This window comes from Paramisgurnus dabryanus, chromosome 7, assembly GCF_030506205.2.
Source record: "Paramisgurnus dabryanus chromosome 7, PD_genome_1.1, whole genome shotgun sequence".
NCBI lineage: Eukaryota > Metazoa > Chordata > Actinopteri > Cypriniformes > Cobitidae > Paramisgurnus > Paramisgurnus dabryanus.
In genome coordinates this window covers 19,271,925-19,287,932 of record NC_133343.1, presented here as the reverse complement: position 1 = coordinate 19,287,932, position 16,008 = coordinate 19,271,925, and the positions used below count along the sequence as shown (strand labels likewise).

At 38.5% G+C, this 16,008-nt stretch overlaps 3 protein-coding genes across 6 annotated transcripts in view; 1 reads left to right on the top strand and 2 right to left on the bottom strand.

Annotated features, from left to right (window-relative positions):
* Window positions 1–16: 16 nt before the first annotated feature.
* Window positions 17–4,793, bottom strand: ttc4 (tetratricopeptide repeat domain 4). The gene is made up of 10 exons (XM_065264654.2): window positions 3,565–4,793; window positions 3,320–3,437; window positions 3,047–3,208; window positions 2,832–2,909; window positions 1,858–1,982; window positions 1,679–1,765; window positions 1,114–1,355; window positions 841–925; window positions 446–528; window positions 17–358 (listed from the first exon to the last, which is right to left on the bottom strand). Exons 1-10 carry the CDS (start codon window positions 3,673–3,675, stop codon window positions 256–258), a joined length of 1,194 nt encoding a protein of 397 aa, XP_065120726.1. The 5' UTR covers window positions 3,676–4,793; the 3' UTR covers window positions 17–255.
* Window positions 4,794–4,936: 143 nt separating this feature from the next.
* On the bottom strand, window positions 4,937–7,768 carry LOC135718253 (homocysteine S-methyltransferase YbgG). Of its 2 annotated transcripts, none has more exons than XM_065240567.2 (8): window positions 7,499–7,768; window positions 7,362–7,429; window positions 6,168–6,340; window positions 5,951–6,054; window positions 5,712–5,873; window positions 5,363–5,568; window positions 5,197–5,270; window positions 4,937–5,116 (listed from the first exon to the last, which is right to left on the bottom strand). In XM_065240567.2, exons 1-8 carry the CDS (start codon window positions 7,568–7,570, stop codon window positions 5,055–5,057), a joined length of 921 nt encoding a protein of 306 aa, XP_065096639.1. In that variant the 5' UTR covers window positions 7,571–7,768; the 3' UTR covers window positions 4,937–5,054. The 2 variants fall into 2 exon arrangements, with proteins under 2 accessions (XP_065096639.1, XP_065096629.1); XM_065240557.2 differs by having other exon boundaries at window positions 5,951–6,057; window positions 7,499–7,766.
* A 175-nt stretch (window positions 7,769–7,943) lies between these two features.
* nme7 (NME/NM23 family member 7) overlaps window positions 7,944–16,008 on the top strand; it is a 51,136-nt gene continuing 43,071 nt past the window's right edge. The window contains exons 1-4 of one of the 3 annotated variants that reach the window (XM_065240528.2): window positions 7,944–8,083; window positions 10,848–10,949; window positions 11,032–11,198; window positions 14,911–15,021. In XM_065240528.2, coding sequence (XP_065096600.1) covers window positions 8,081–8,083; window positions 10,848–10,949; window positions 11,032–11,198; window positions 14,911–15,021 — 383 coding nt within the window. In that variant the 5' untranslated portion in view covers window positions 7,944–8,080. The other 2 variants (XM_065240535.2, XM_065240543.2) reach the window with 2 other exon arrangements.

The following is a 16,008-nucleotide window of genomic DNA, read 5'->3' as shown; positions in this document are numbered from 1 at the left end:
GCTGGGGAAAATTAAATTAAGTTTTTTTTTTTTTAATGGTACTTAAAAGCCTATACCATACATTTTAGCTCATATTCAGAGATACAAACTTTACAAAAATCACCTATGTAAAACAGGTGGGATATGGTTAATCTGTACTGCTGAGGTTCTGAAATGAAATTTGATTCAATCTCAAGGGGTGGGGAGAGCAGAAATGTCCTTAATATCCAGATAGGATAATTTATAGTGTCTCTTTTTTAGGATTGAAACAGAAAATTATTTCAGTCTCTGGACCTTTTTTCCTGATAAATACTGCTTACAAAATGGGGAGCCTGATACCAACACGATGAAGCTAGGGGTTCCTGCCTTCACAGTGAACCTAAATAAAACAGAACAGGAAGAAGAACATTAAAAATAAGTTTTTAGCAGTGATGAAACTACTATAAAAGACTTCCTCTAAAAATACCTTTGGTTCTGAAGAACATTAAGAAGGGACTTTTCAAGATCAACTTGATAAAGGTTTCCTTTTTTATGATCCTCAAAGAACAGCTGAAAAAGTGAAAGAATGGTAATGAATAGACATTAAACAAGTATAGTTTGTGATATTGCATCTAATTTAAACAAATAAAAAGTATAGGGGTAAAAGACATGGCAAAAATATAATCATAGTTTTTTTAAAGTGAATGTGCAACACATTGAATAATAGAATTGGCCACCAACCATAATGTACACACTTACACTGTAAGTAAAGGTAGATCGTTGAGATATTTTATCATTGTTTTAATATTGTCATATCGCACACCCCTAATTAAAAGTAATAGAGTATGTTCAACAGAGAGCGATGTGTATCTCTGTACTAACCTGCAGATTTGGTGGCCGATATTTTCTTTCTGTATCCCATGGAGGCAGTTCTTCACCAAACATGACTGCCAAATGGTCTATAAAGCTGAGCAACAGGAAATTACACATAGCATAAAACATAACACCTTTTCTGATTTAAAGAACAAAGCATTAACTTTCAAAGCATGCCACCTTTGTTCAAAAAGATCCATAAGACAGTTTGATGGGATTTGTTTACTAGCAAAAGACTCTTCACACACATCCATACTGACACAGTTGGACCTCAGAACATACCTGGAGTTTTCACAAAAAGCAGATATAAAGTCAGTCTGGCTATGCTCAGGGTAGAGGAACAACACTGGCCAGTGGAGGAGACCCTGCTCATCCATATAAACACGAGCTCCAGTGGCCTCCTGAGATCCGATTCCATCAAGTTCCAGATCAGCGAGAGCTCTAGATGAACCTCCATCATCCTCCTCACCATCTGAAGCCCTGTGTTGTGATGGCGTGGGCTTTAGGAGTTTAATGCCCCGCTCCTTAAGAAAAACAGTAAGATTTAGATCCTTCGAGTAATGCTTTGATTAATGAATCAAAGCTACTTTCACATTACAGCTTATGGTTTTGACCTGAGCTGGTCTGACGCAAACATCAAAGTTCGGTTTATTTTGTTGGTGAGAAATAATCATGTGGTAAAACAAATGTTGATTTGTACCATGCTTTGGACCCAAATAATATAAAAAAATGTTGTGCAAGACCAGAGGGAGGATGGTGGAATCAAAATCAGATTTGGGCCAAGTATTCTAACAAAGTGTGAAGACCACAATCGTGTCAGTAATACTGAAGGCCAAGATCATCTTACCTTAATGGCAGCTAACAATGCTTCCCTCTCATTCTTTTCCTTCTTCGCTTTAATTTGTGCTTTTCTGGCATCTCTCTCTGCTTCTCTCTACAATACATTAAGTATAATTCAATTGAACAAGAATGGTTATAAAATTACTTATTTCTTAGTTACTTACATACTAGTAATACTCTAGTAACCTTATGCTTGTCTGCTTTGGCTCTCAGCTCCAGTAGTTTTTTGTCAGTGGGGAGCAGCCTGAGACCCTCATCACACCACTCCAATGCTTCTGTATGATTACGTAGCTCCATACAGCACTGTGCTCCTACACACAAACACACAATTATTATTAGCCAGAACAAGTTAGAAATACTTTAGTACCACAGTATATACACCGGTCAGCCATAACATTATGACCACCTGCCTAATATTGTGTTGGTCCCGCTTTTGCCACCAAAACAGCCCTGACCCGTCAAGGCATAAACTACACTAGACCTTTCTATCAGAACCGGTTTTCACTTTTTAGCAATTTCAGCTCATCCCTTCGCCCGTTTCCCACGTGCAACAATGAGCCTTTGGCCGCCCATGACCCTGTTGCTGGTTCACGGCAGACCGGGAACACCTCCCAAGAGCTGCAGTTTTGGAGACTCTCTGATCCAGTCATCTAGCAACCACAATTTTTTTTCCTGCTTTTCCTGACACTTTCCCTATAAAGTTGACTAGAAGTAGGAAAAATGGGCCAAATTGTAATGTCTAGACAAATGGGTCAGAGCATCTCCAAAACTGCAGCTCGTGTTCCCGGTCTGCAGGGGTCAGTACCTATCAAAAGGAAGGTACAAGGAAGGAAAAGCGGTGAACTGGCGACAGGGTCATGGGCGACCAAGGCTCATTAAAGCACATGGGGAGCGAAGGCTATCCCGTGTGGTCCAATCCAACAGACGAGCTACTGCAGCTGAAATTGTTGAAAAAGTGTATGCTGGTTCTGACAGAAAGTTCTAGTGGAGTCCAGTCCATGCCTCAATGGGTCACAGCTGTTTTGGTGGCAAGGATCATTGGTTTTACCCCAGCATACAGATTAATAAAAATCTATAAATTCAATGCACTTTAAATTGCTTCTGATAAAGGTGTGTATTGAATGAATAACTGCAAATGTGTTTAGTTAGGTATAACTCACCTCTTAAAATGGCTTTAATGTGGTCTGGCTTTAGTTTCTTTGCAGCTGTGGCATCATTTAAAGATGAGCGCATGTTACCTAGTACAAGAAAATTTCCACTTACATACCTCAAACATTTAAATATAAAAAGCAATGGCGTCAAGGTGGAAAACTTCCTGATTAGTCAGGTGCATTAACAAAGGATTCATTTTGTGAATGAGAAATACTGACTGTACCTAAATAGAAATGCGCAGCTGCACGATTGGTGTATAGAACAGCATTGAGTTCCAGGTCTACACAGTTCTTCTTCAATCCTGCTGTGTAGGACACAACAGCTTTCTTATAGTTCTTCTCCTTAAAGTACTCGTTTCCCTCATCCTTCAAACTTCTGGCTTGCTCTGAAGAAGACATTGAATAGGTTGATCTTCTCTAAAAATTTATTAATGGCGGCACTATACAACTACATAAAAACTAAATCAAGACTACGTTACAATAAAGGGAAAGCCCACCTTCAGGTGTCCTTTCATCATCATGGATAATAGACTGAATGCAGGCAAGATCAGGATGTTTCTCTGGATTTATCTCTTCTGGAGCCGTCTTCATGAACATTGGCACTTTATCAAACTCCTGCGAAATGTACAAGTGTTATGTTTATGAAAACACAATACACAGGCATGCATAGTGAACTTCACTAACGTGAACCTGTCATCGACATCGCGTTACTATTGTGCCTCAAGAATGTGACAGTTCTTACCTCCTCCCAGTTGCTTTCATTAAACGCATTTTTGTATTTTCGTGTCTTAAACGTCTCCATAAATTCATCCATACCATCATCACTGTCCTCGCCGTGGGCTGGTGCTGCCATGACTTTCTCTTTAAACGAATACCGTACGCGTAACTACTGCTAGAATTAACAGCCGTAACTGATACGGTTTAATGTGAAGCCGTGTAAAAAGACTAGCTGGGTTAAACTTAAAACTCCATAACGCTGTGGTCATGTTCATAAACAGTAAAGTACCACCACATGGCTGCAGTAAGCAGCTGGGATTCAGCCGCTTGACAGAGATCAGAAACGCTTTACCGCCACCGGCTGGTTTGGAGGACGACACAAAGACGATGACCTAAAACCATGCAGAATGCAGCTCTATGAAACACAGGTAGTATGAAAAATTAATCTAACTTTTTATAAACTAAAGACATATAGACATATGTTAAACATAACATTAAACATAAGTTAAAGACATATAGATTAATAAACATATGCAGAACGGGAACTTTTACTCGTTAAACTATAAACTTTCACCATTTCCATGAATCAAAATTCAGAGTATTCAGTTGAGCATTAAACTTATGTTTACTTTTATTCATCTAGCAAATGCTTTTTCCAAAATGACTTACAAATGAGAGAACATTTTTAACATTTTGTCGCAATGGTAATATGTGTAGGACTAAACTTGAAGCTACAGAAAGATGATGACCAATGTATGGTAACCCTTACTTGGATTGTGACTTCTGCATTTAACCTATCCCAGTGAGTAGTTTACACACACGCACACGCACACACACACACACACACAATTCTAGGGAATAAATCCACTAGGTCACAAATGGTCCCAATTTTAAATATTAAAACAAAGTAAGACTGTGGAAAATTGACAGTTAAAGGGACACTTCACCCATTTGCATTAAGCTTTGTATAGTTAGTACCCCAGTCATGTTTTTGAATGGTCGTGCATCATTTCCTCTGTTTCCCCTGAGACAGGAGAAATATGGATTTCAGTGTTGCACTTCCTTCTTTCAATGATGTAAAAATCATCATTTTGCATCATTGAAAGAAGGAAGTCCTATATCTTTGTAGAGGGGGTGAGACTACAAACACCCCTTTTCTCGGTCATATAGGTACCAAATTCTAAATTTATGTTACATTTCAACTACAAATATGATCCACTTTTAATAAAGTTTAATGTTTGCACGGGTGAAATGCTCCTTTAAGGGTTAGATCAGTAAATGCAGCTGAACTTTATCTATCTTCTGTATGTGTTACTGTTTCCCCTGGAGTGTCTTGATATGCGCACCTTTTATGAATGACGTTCGTGCAGTCAAGCATTACAAATCTCAAACTCATGTAAATCTAATATTTTATTTCTTTATAACTCAAATACTGACAGACTTTCTTAAACATCAGGGCATTATTTCAAATGTAACTTGGATGTGGATAATATCACACTGTTTCATGAGTTAAGGCTACACATGTAGCACATGCTTTAGCTCAGTTATATCTGCAGGACCAACAAAGCAGCAGCCACCTGTTGAGAGAAAGCAATATCGCATCATTATTATTAGCTGGAAATCATAACATGGGTTTAGTACAGTTAAGATTATTTACCTATCCACAAAGCCCCTTGCTCTTTCCAGTCAAGACTTAATTTTGCAAATGATGTCCATTTTTCTGTTCTTCCTCTGCAATTTACACAATATCAATGTGTAAAACGTTCATGAATTTACAGAGATTTTACAAATGCTTGAAATGCTTAAAAATGTATTGACCATACCCTGTCTCGGGATCCCAACCCTCTTCATTGTTGGGATAGACCACCCAGCTCAAATCTGCTTTTTTGTGTGACATGGCTGACTCTAGAAGTGGTTTCACCAGATCAGGGGAGCAACAGTTCACTCCCACAGCAACCAGCTGTGAGGACCTACAAGCCACCTGCACTGCCTCAGAAAATGTCTTCCCACTCGAAATATTATGACTGTCCTGAAACAAATCAAGCATAATTTTGATACTAGCACAGTCGTAACTTTTGCAAATCTCTTTATTAAAAATTTAATAATTTATCATTGATGGGGCACTGGGTACATACATATGTAAGAGTGCATGTATCTATTAGAATCAGTCACCTTACAGGAAAAGGAAAGCCAGGCTTTAGTTCCTGGGAATTCTTTGAGAACTTCTACCAATGCCTCTGCCTCTTTAATACATGGAATTGTCTCGATGGCAACAAGATCGACTCCAGCCTTTACCAAACACTGGATCTGGGGACGATGCCAGTCTTTGAACTCCTAAGGGAAGAAAACAGGCAATTCAAATCTTAATGCAGTGTCTGCTATGGTGGACAGAAAGCATAATTTGACCTTACCTCCACTGTCATCTTTTCCTCATATGCCCCAGTATACTCTGATCTATCATGTAGGAAGGCGCCATATGGACCAACTGAGCCTGCAATCAAAGGTTGTCTTCGGTCTTCTAAGGGACACATGGATTTAAAATAAACATGAATTATATTTTTTTTTACTTTTTGGTCATTTTTAAATGGATTGACATATAGCAGATTTAAGAGTTAGACTTGCACACACCTGAAACCTTGTCCTGAGACATGAAGTCTGATACTGCCTCTTTTGCCAGTTGAACTCCAGACATGATCAGCTGCTGAGCTTCCTCAGGCCCAAGACCAAGATATTTCACAAATCCTTTGATGCTGGCCTGATACGTGGCTGTTGTTATGACATCTGAGCCACTTTGGAGAAATCTTTTAAAAATAAATAATTTTTAGATTAGGAAGTACAATCAACCATTACTTACAGTATACAGCAGACATAGGCCTTGTCCACACGGACACGGGTATTTTTATAACGTTGACGTTTTTACGTGGTTCGGATGTTCGTCCACACTTCCGCAGTATCAGGTCACTAAAACCGAACATTTTTGAAAACCCTTGCCAGGGTAAGGATATTCAGAAACATCGGTTGCAGTGTTGTCGTGTAGACAGTAAAACCGGGGTTTTTGCTTCAGATTAAGGCTTCTGACTGGTCAACGTGGCTTTACGATTAGGGTTATATCACCGCCTGCTGGTGTGGCATGTCATTGACAGCGCGTGATAGCGTGTTTTTGCGTTTTCATGTAGGTGGAGATTTCTTTTAAAACCGAGCATGTGTAGATGGGATATTTTATTTAAACGCAGGAAGAAAAACTCCCCGTGTCTGTGTGGACTAGGCCATAGACTGAGGCATAAAGTCATTTAGTGCCTAATATGTAGTTGACAAACAACCAGGGACGGAGCGAGGGGGTGGCTTCAGGGGCTCAAGGCCAGAATCTTTTCAGATCTCTTACATTAAAATATGCTTATGATAAATATCAGTGCAAAAAGGGGGAGAGAGGAGGGTGGAGAGAGAGAAAAATTGTTCTGCTAGTGAAGTCAAAATTTTTATTCTTTCTTATGTAGCTTTATAGTTATTGGATTAGCCAACAGCAAACATATTTAACCTAATTTTGGATAATAGAAGTTAAAGTATCATTGTCAAAATTGTGTACAGAGAACACTTAGATTAAATAATGGTTTATAAACTGCCATAAATGGAGAAAAAAGTATCAGCATGGGACCATGCTTTGAAACCCATAGATTTGGGTTAAGCCCCCAATGTCTGGCGCCACTCCTGCAAACAACATATATGTTTTAGTTTAGTGTTTTAACTTTAAGTATTTTACTGTAATAAACTTTTTTATTATTCAGTAAAATATCTCAGATGTATCAACAACAAGATACAAAAGACCTATAATGGACATCCTTAATGGCCTTTGGGTCTGTATGTAGCATTCTTGCACTCCACAGTGGATCCCCCTGTAAAAAAAATTTGTGTGAATATTTTTACTATTTAAACAAATGCGTGATATGTGTTATAGTACATACATCTATTTGAAGTCCATTAACTTCGAGTTCAGTTCCCAGACCTCCATCTAAAATTAGTGGTTTGCCATCCATTTTAAATGCTGTTCTAGTAAGTTATAACGTTACCAACAGAACGGAAATAGCTGCAACGAACCAGATAACTTAGTATAAAGAAAAATTATTTCGAGAAATAAAAAATAAAGCCATCGGCATTATTATTTTGCCAACAAGCTTTACAAACCACTAAACTAAACCACTAAACTAAACGTCAAATTCCAGACCATAACAAACCCCACGTGTCAGTTGGCTGTAAAGGTCAGAAACTATTACTTCCGGTTTACTGGAGTCGAATAAGAAGAAGCACATTATTTGCTCTGTACAACGTATAAATAAAACCTTTTTAAAAACGAAGTGAGCTGAATGATAAAACACTTCGTGCTATAGGTAAAAATTTACAGGAGATTATTTGTACCGAAAGGTTTTGGGATAGCTTCTCTGATGTTGTTGCTATGGTGATGGGACTTCACACCGAAGCTAAGGGAAGACAATCAACCGTCTGTTAAACAACAATCAACAAACTCTATTATTTCCTTTAATAAAAACATGGTAAGTGGGAGATTAAGTTTTTTGTTGTTTATAATTTAAGCGATAAACGATTATTCTCTTATGAGCATGAATATTTTTGTTGCGTGCGGTCGTTATTAAAGTTTAACGTTAAACACTTATGAAATAACAGTAACATAAACGACTCTGGCTAACAGTTATGATCTCATGTGCTCCGTGCACGAAAATGTTCCTGTATTCTTAAACATTTTCTTATCTTTTGAGAGAGAGTCTATCAAGTGAAAGTGGCATGAAGTAGCTTGGGTAGTAAAATTATGACAATTAATTTGCGGTTGCATAAAATTACTTTCGTGCACTGGCCCAACTCTGTATAATTTAGATTTTTTTTTTTAGGTTTTGCATTTGTACTATTGTCGTCTTCACATTCTGGAATTCTCTTTTGGTTTGATCAGAATTTGATCTACCACTAGATGTCAGAATTTACCTTTATAAAACTTTATTTAAAAACCTCAGTTTTCAAAAAGAAAACAACTGGCTCTCTTTTACATAGTGAATCTGTTTTTGACAGGTTTTAAAAAGCTGATTAAGTGTTTTCTACAAAATATAAACAACTGAATAGGTTCTTTTTCTAGGCTCTTATAAAGGCTAAATTATAATGAAAATAGAGTGACCATAACATTTCTTTGATTTAAACATTCAGTAGAATAAAGCTTTGAATTTCATTAAGTAAAACAATGTGCTTTTTAAGTATCATTGCACAACCACCTAAACCTTGTTATTCTGTCGGTAACATAATACCTTTACCCATCATCTTCTTTCTCTGTTGTACTCCTACGTTGTTTTATTTTCCAATTCACAATCTGTCTCCTTAAGTAGTGTACGTCTATCCATCTCCATGCAGACAGCGTGAAATGTTTGCAATGATAGCATAGCGCAACAGCGGGTGTCTGAGAAAGTTTTAGCCTCCGTGAAGAGGTCTGGGAGGAAAGCCCTATTTTTCAGAGTGTTAGAGGTAGATAAGCCCAGCTATTTCCAGTTTGGTCTGGCCAGGATCATTAGAAAGAAGTCTGTGATTTTGTTGTTCTGGTATGTTTATTTGAAGCCACGAGTCCCCTGAAAGTGCTCACATTCCTGCTGTAAACACGTAGAAGAACAGCTTCGGGTTTCTATGACAGAACAACAGATACGGTAACACATTGAGTGTGCACTTCATGGTTTGTTTATAGTACTAATATTAGAGAAAAAGGCTTAAGGTCTTATGCTTCCATCATTCCTCTTAGGTATTCAGAGCTGTCCTCGGGTAACTTTGGCTCAGGCACTATGTAGTCATATAATAGCTCTCGTTTTTCACAAAGACATAGGGGGTGAATACCTACTGAAACGTCTAAACTCTAACTGGCAAAGTACCACAATGCATTTTACAGATTTAATAAGTAGAAAAAGGCATTATGAATTGTGTGTGAATATGGTAACGGCTGATCAATTATTAAAAGTCTTAACCTGTTCCTCTGCATTTTTGAGCAAAGAAAGCTGTTCATTGTCAGTACTATCTCTGTCACAGCTAAGGGAGGTAAAAATAGCCTTTGCTTAGGAAAGGGGCCCTGCTAGATTTAAGATAGACCTTGGTTATGTTAAAGGGATTCTCTAGGACAATGCACTTCTGTATGAAGACCTGAAAAGGCTGTTTTAGTTATGCTGTCATTTACATGATTGAGATGGTTTGAATGTTATTAGCATGATAATTTGTATGTAGGAAGTTATAACCGTGAACACTGGAAAGGAACACATTGGTATGTGGTACATAATCATTGAAGGATGACTTAAAGATGATTTTAATCTTCTTATAGCTGTTATGGATGGATATAAGGGTTTTTAACTTGTAGGACTAGATTGCTGTTTGGAATATTTAGTTATCAGTATTCCCCTTATGTTCTTTGTTACATGCCCTGAATCATATGTGTCTCCTTAATGCCGGATTTCACCCACATGGTGGCGATCTACATGATATGGAGATTAAACCTACAAACTCCCCATGTTATTTTTCAAGGGCACCACTGAGTTTGTCAAGGTGAAACAAGGCACTTGATATTACATTTTCCACTATATGGGACTTTTCAGATGTTAAAGAATTTAGGGTGTTGTTATTATGATTAGATTTTCTATAATGGTTATCAGAAAAAATTGCTCTCCACCTGTCATGCTATTTATTACAATGTTGTGTGTTTTTTAAAATTCACATACTACAGTCTGGACACCTTGACCAAACTGGAGGTAACACATAGAAAGTAATTTGTCTGTCCACACCTTTGAGGTTTAAAACACAGAGCAGGATTTTGGACCAATGAGATTGCACTATGGGTGGGGCTACCCAGCATTGACAGACCAAAATACAAATCAAGCGAGTGACAACATTTTCATAGGTGGGTCCCATCTCTCCTTTGCCCAACGTCGATTCTGTAGATTTAAAATATTAGCCAGCATGTTGGATATTGGCCAAGAATGATCTTATAAAATGACCTTATCAACATTTTTATATCTCTAGTTTGTTGAATTTAAATTTGGGAGCAGCCGTTCAAGCAGCTGGATGTAGACTCCCATCTGCAGCGAGGCTTCTCATGGGATCAAGGGCTGACTTAAGGTCTGAACCTCTTACTCAGCATGTTAACAGGCCCAGCTGCCTGTCTGTGTTGAGGGTCAGAGAGCGGCTGTTGCAGCTCCCTGTCCAAGCAAGAGGGTCAGCTCAGTGACATTCCCCTGCCGGGCCTAGCTTCACTGTGTGTTTTGTTGTTTGTGTTGTGTTACACAGGAGGAACGCTTTGCATTTCTGGCTGAGTGGTACGACCCCAGCGCCGCTCTCCTGCGAAGATACCAGCTGCTCTACTACCCTAAAGATGGCTCTGTTGAAATGGTGCGTTGTGTTACTCTGATTTCTGACATCCCGCTACATTTGAGCTTTGTGCCCCTTACAAACATCTTTGTCATTTATATAGTTTGATATGAAAAACCAACGCACCTTTCTACGGCGGACCAAGTATGATGACCTTCATGCAGATGATCTGTTTGTTGGAAACCGAGTCAATGTCTTCTCTCGTCAACTGAACCTCATTGGTTATGGGGACCAATATACGACAAACAAACTGGGCAGTAAGAAGGAGAGGTACTTTCCCAGAATAACAACTATTTTGGCAATGTGAAAGCTTTTTAGTGTTGACTTTTAAATGCACCAATGCAGTCATAAAGTCAAAGTTCACCCCAAAATGAAAATTCTGTTAATAACCCACTCTCATGCAGTTCAGAAGACACAAGTAGATTTTTTTAATGAATGTTCTGGTTACTCTTTTCCATATAATGGGAGACTGGGGATGCCAAGCTCCAAATGTCAAATAAGCACTATTGATTAAAGGTATAGCGGAAGATTTTCACAAATTTTTTAAAAGAACCGCCCCTTAAAAAAATGCACATGCGCAATACTCCTCCTCCCGAGATGGTACGTTTATTAACATGTGCACGAGAAAGCATGCATAAGCCTAGTTCTTCTCTTCGCTCCGTTTACAAGTTGATTCCGGAATGGCTCATACATTGAGATGTTTACCGTGTCTGCACGGTTCGTGACTTGTACCAGGGCTAGCATCGCTAATCATAGCTTACATCAACATAACTAGCAGTTTTAATAGCAGTGATTTTAAATGGATTTCTCCAAATAGCATGCCACGCTTTACCTGTCGAGTAGAAACTTCGCAACTGAGGCATCAGTGGAAAGCCCAACCTGTGTGAAATATTCTCCCAAAAACAGTCTGGTCTTGTTTCTTTCTTCAAAGGCCTTTCTCTTCTTGTCATACAATTCGTAAATACTTTTTCTCTTGCGAACCTCAGACATTTTGAAAAAATACGGTGAGAACACGAGCTTCAATAAATGGCTGAAACCATTTGACTGAAAATGCACAGAAAGCTAACCTAGGGACGAGCAAGTACGATGGCCTTACTTAAACACATCATGAGAATGATTGACAACTGGGATGACCAATAGTCTTGATGATCCACCCGGAAAAGAAAATCTTCCGCTATACCTTTAATAACTATTATAAAAGGTATATTAGGTTTATTAGGTTAGGGTTAGGAACAACTTGAAATCTACGCTCTCGATTGATTAAAGAAGTTACCCAGGGCAAAAAATTAACTTTTGTGTTACACAAATGATACCATACAGGTAGAAAACATTGTGAGGATGAGTACATTTTGGCTATACTACTTTTTTAAGCCAAGCTATCAGAAAATAATCTTACCTTGCATTTAGTATGAGTACTAATTTAGTTTATACAACATAAAAAAATCATTAACAACCGTTTTCTGAACCATGATTACTGTTCTAATGAATCACACCGTATCAATCACATTCACAAGTGCTAGTTCTTTCTTGTGAGATTCATGGTGGTGTGCCATGAATATAAATTTGAGAAAGATTACAGAGAGACTGAAGAGGGAGACTGTGGTGCTATACGTTTTTCACAACAATACACACTTCTCAAAGTAATATGTAACTGACACCTCTGGATAATCCAGTTAAACTCATATTAAAGGAATAGTTCACCCAAACATGAAAATTCTGTCTCATGTTGTTACAAACCCGTATAAATGTCTTTGTTCTGATGCATGAAGGAAGATATTTTGAGGAATGTTTGTAACCAAACCGTTCATGGACCTCATTGACTTCCATAGTAGGATAAAAGAAAATTATAGAAGTAAATGGAGTCCACGAATTGTTTGGTTACAAAGATTTCTCAAAATATCTTTCTTTGTGTTCATCAGAACAAAGAAATGTATACAGGTTTGTAACAACATGAGAGTGAGTACATGATGACAGAATTTTCATTTTTGGGTGAACTATCCCTCTAACTTTTTAAAATTAATTTGACCGGATTTGTTTAACTTTCAACATTGTGTTATTTGGAAAAACTGCAAGCGTACTAATATTTTGTTCACAATTATAACTGAATCTTAAATTTGTTAAAGGGGTCATATGATGCGATTTCATGTTTTTCTTTGTCTTTGGAGTGTTAAAAGTTGTTTGTGCATATAGAAGATCCATAAAGTGGCAAAGATTAAAGGTGCCATTTGTAATAATTGAGGTAAAAGATTTTTAAAAATTAGTTACACGCATCAAAAGAATGAGAAGAAATAAGGGCAAAGATGTCATTAAAAAAATGACAAGGTATAGGGCTGCAGAAATATCAATCTGAATTAGCATGCTAAATTACTAGCTACAGCCCGACTGGTGTTGTAATACCAGTTTCGACCATGGGAGGCGGTATGCGGGCCACGCACATAACCGCCAGCCAAACTGCAATACACGAACAAGTGGGAGTACAGCCCTACCGCTGCGTCCGAAAAGGCAGCTGACTTGTTGATTTAAGATTTATGAATGCAGCTCAGAGAAATGCAATTCGGACAGCCATGGATTCGGACATGCCTTGATGCCTTCCTGCCTTGCAATAGGGGTTTCGGACGTATTTCAGTTCAGGGAAGAGAGCGGAAGAATGGCTAAAGCAAGAGACATTTACCACTACCACAAACATTTGCTGCAGGGAACAACGCGCTCGGAATCACAAATAAAATATGATAAATAAAGTAACCGAACCAGAGTAAATACTGGCACTGCTTTTCATCGCTGGAGACAACTAATGAACATGAAAGAAATGAGGTTCGACTCCGAAATGACAACTTTTCTTTTCGATTGGTAAGTAAGATGCTGTTAGTATTTCGCTAGAAGTTCACTTATAATAGGCATTGCCATAACCTATGCTCAGCTTGTACATGAACTACGGCTTTGTGCAGTAAATGTGGCTCCATCTGAAAGCAGCTGATGGCGATTCACTTTTAATCAATAAACCGGCTTCACTGACGAGAAGCGCAATGACTATCGCATGCAAATTATTGCGCATCCTTAGCTGTTAACGTTTAATAGTTAGCTCTACCCACGGATCCGATCCGGTTTTCACCCGTTATCTACCAAGCTGATGCTAAAATGTAACATTAGCTAAGAAGCTTGAAATGTCTTCGATTATAATGAACACCAAATGGACGCACGAAACGTAGCGGAAAACATTGCAATTTTAATGAGACAGAATGTTTTTTTTGTGACTAATGATAACTTAGTTGCTAATGTAAATCAAACTTGATATATGCTGCTGAATTTGCAGCTGCTAAATTAAAATAGACCAACTCACTTTTCTGGAGGTATACTGCCCCCGTCTGTTTGGCGTGTGGAGTATGAATTGATTTTTTTTTGGGCGGACATGTTAAATGGTCCCTTTAAACCCTCAAACCCAAATAAATATTCTTTCTAAACGTGAAGGGTCATCCACACCTCCTTAAATGCCTCATTTAAACACCCCCCCACATATCTACATCACACGTGGGAAGATTTGCATAACACCGCCCAAATGTATACGCAAAGAAAGAAGGTACAACTTTTATTCTTGCTGTATTGTTGCCACCGCCACCACGTCGTGGAAATGCTGTGCTTTGGGAGCTGATATTCCAAATATAGTAGGCGGAGTAACATTTTCGTCACACGCTTTAGGTATTCGCTCAGTCACAACACACTGGATAGCTGGCCAATCAGAGCAAAACATACTTTTCAGAACGATACGTTTCAGAAAAGGCCAGGCATAGAGGAGCAACAATAATGTATGGTATATTTTTTTAAACCTTAAACTGCGTAAACGCATTGCATCACACCAAATACACCCAATAATTTTAAACAACATCACTTGATCCCTTTACATTTTTTATAGCCAAGACACATTGCTAATTTGGTTCAACTAATGCTGTAAGTGATAATACTTTTTTAAATCTTATGTCGTTCCCAGGACTTTGGCTATGATAAAGCCTGATGCAGTCACCAAAATTGGCGATATTATTCAGATGATATATGATGCCAACCTTATTGTCACCAAAGCCAAAATGACCAAACTTACATGGTAAGTCAAGAGCATTCTTAAATTAAAAATATATATATATTTTTCAAGTGACCCTATTAGTTTAACTAAAATCTTCCCACATAGTCCCCACCTAGGTACGTAAGGACTCAAAGGGCCCTATCTTGCACCCAGCGCAATTGACTTTGTCAGTGACGCATGTATCATTCGTATTTTGCGCCGGCGCACAGCTGGGTTTTTCCCTCCACAGATGCACGTCAGCAAACTAGGGAATGAACTTGCGCTCCCTGGGCGGTTCAGCGCAAAAAGGAGGCGTGTTGCGGCGCAAACCATCTCTTATGCTATTTTGCAGTTTCAAAAAACAATTGCGCTACTAACCAAAAAAAACTAGTCTAAAGTCAGTGGCGCGTTGCGCATGGTTCATTATGCTACTGTATTTTAAGGGCGCATGCTTGACCATAATGTATAGCGTGCACAACGCGCATACACTTTGCTTATCTAATCTACACAGATACAACAGTTATTTTTGCAAATCATAAATTGTTACACTTAAAAATATTAATACACGAGATAAGGGGAATCATAGTGGTGAGCATTGTGGTGATATTTTTTATTTATTCTCATGCAAATAACGATTAAAATATTTTCATAACTTTGTTGTGTGGCTGTATTACGTTTATTTTATGTAAATAATAGTTAAAATGTTTTCATAAGAAACCTTAATGTATATGAACTTGATTTGTAAGAGTACTTTGGGGTTGGACCTTGCTTGCGTTTCTTGGGTCCGATTTCAAAGCCCCCAAACCCTTTCAGCGGTGAGGGTGGACGCAGCGATGTCCTCTGCTGGCGTCAAGTCCTGAGGCAGATCCACCTCCCGTTACACGGCGTGCCCGATTTATGCTGGCAAGCGTGGGATTCCCCCGTACAAGAACGTGGGTCTCCTCGGCTGTAAACCGCTCCTGGCGTGCGCCTGGTAAATCCGTCATAATAATAGCAACCCGCCATGGAACTTGCGCCCTTGCATTTAAA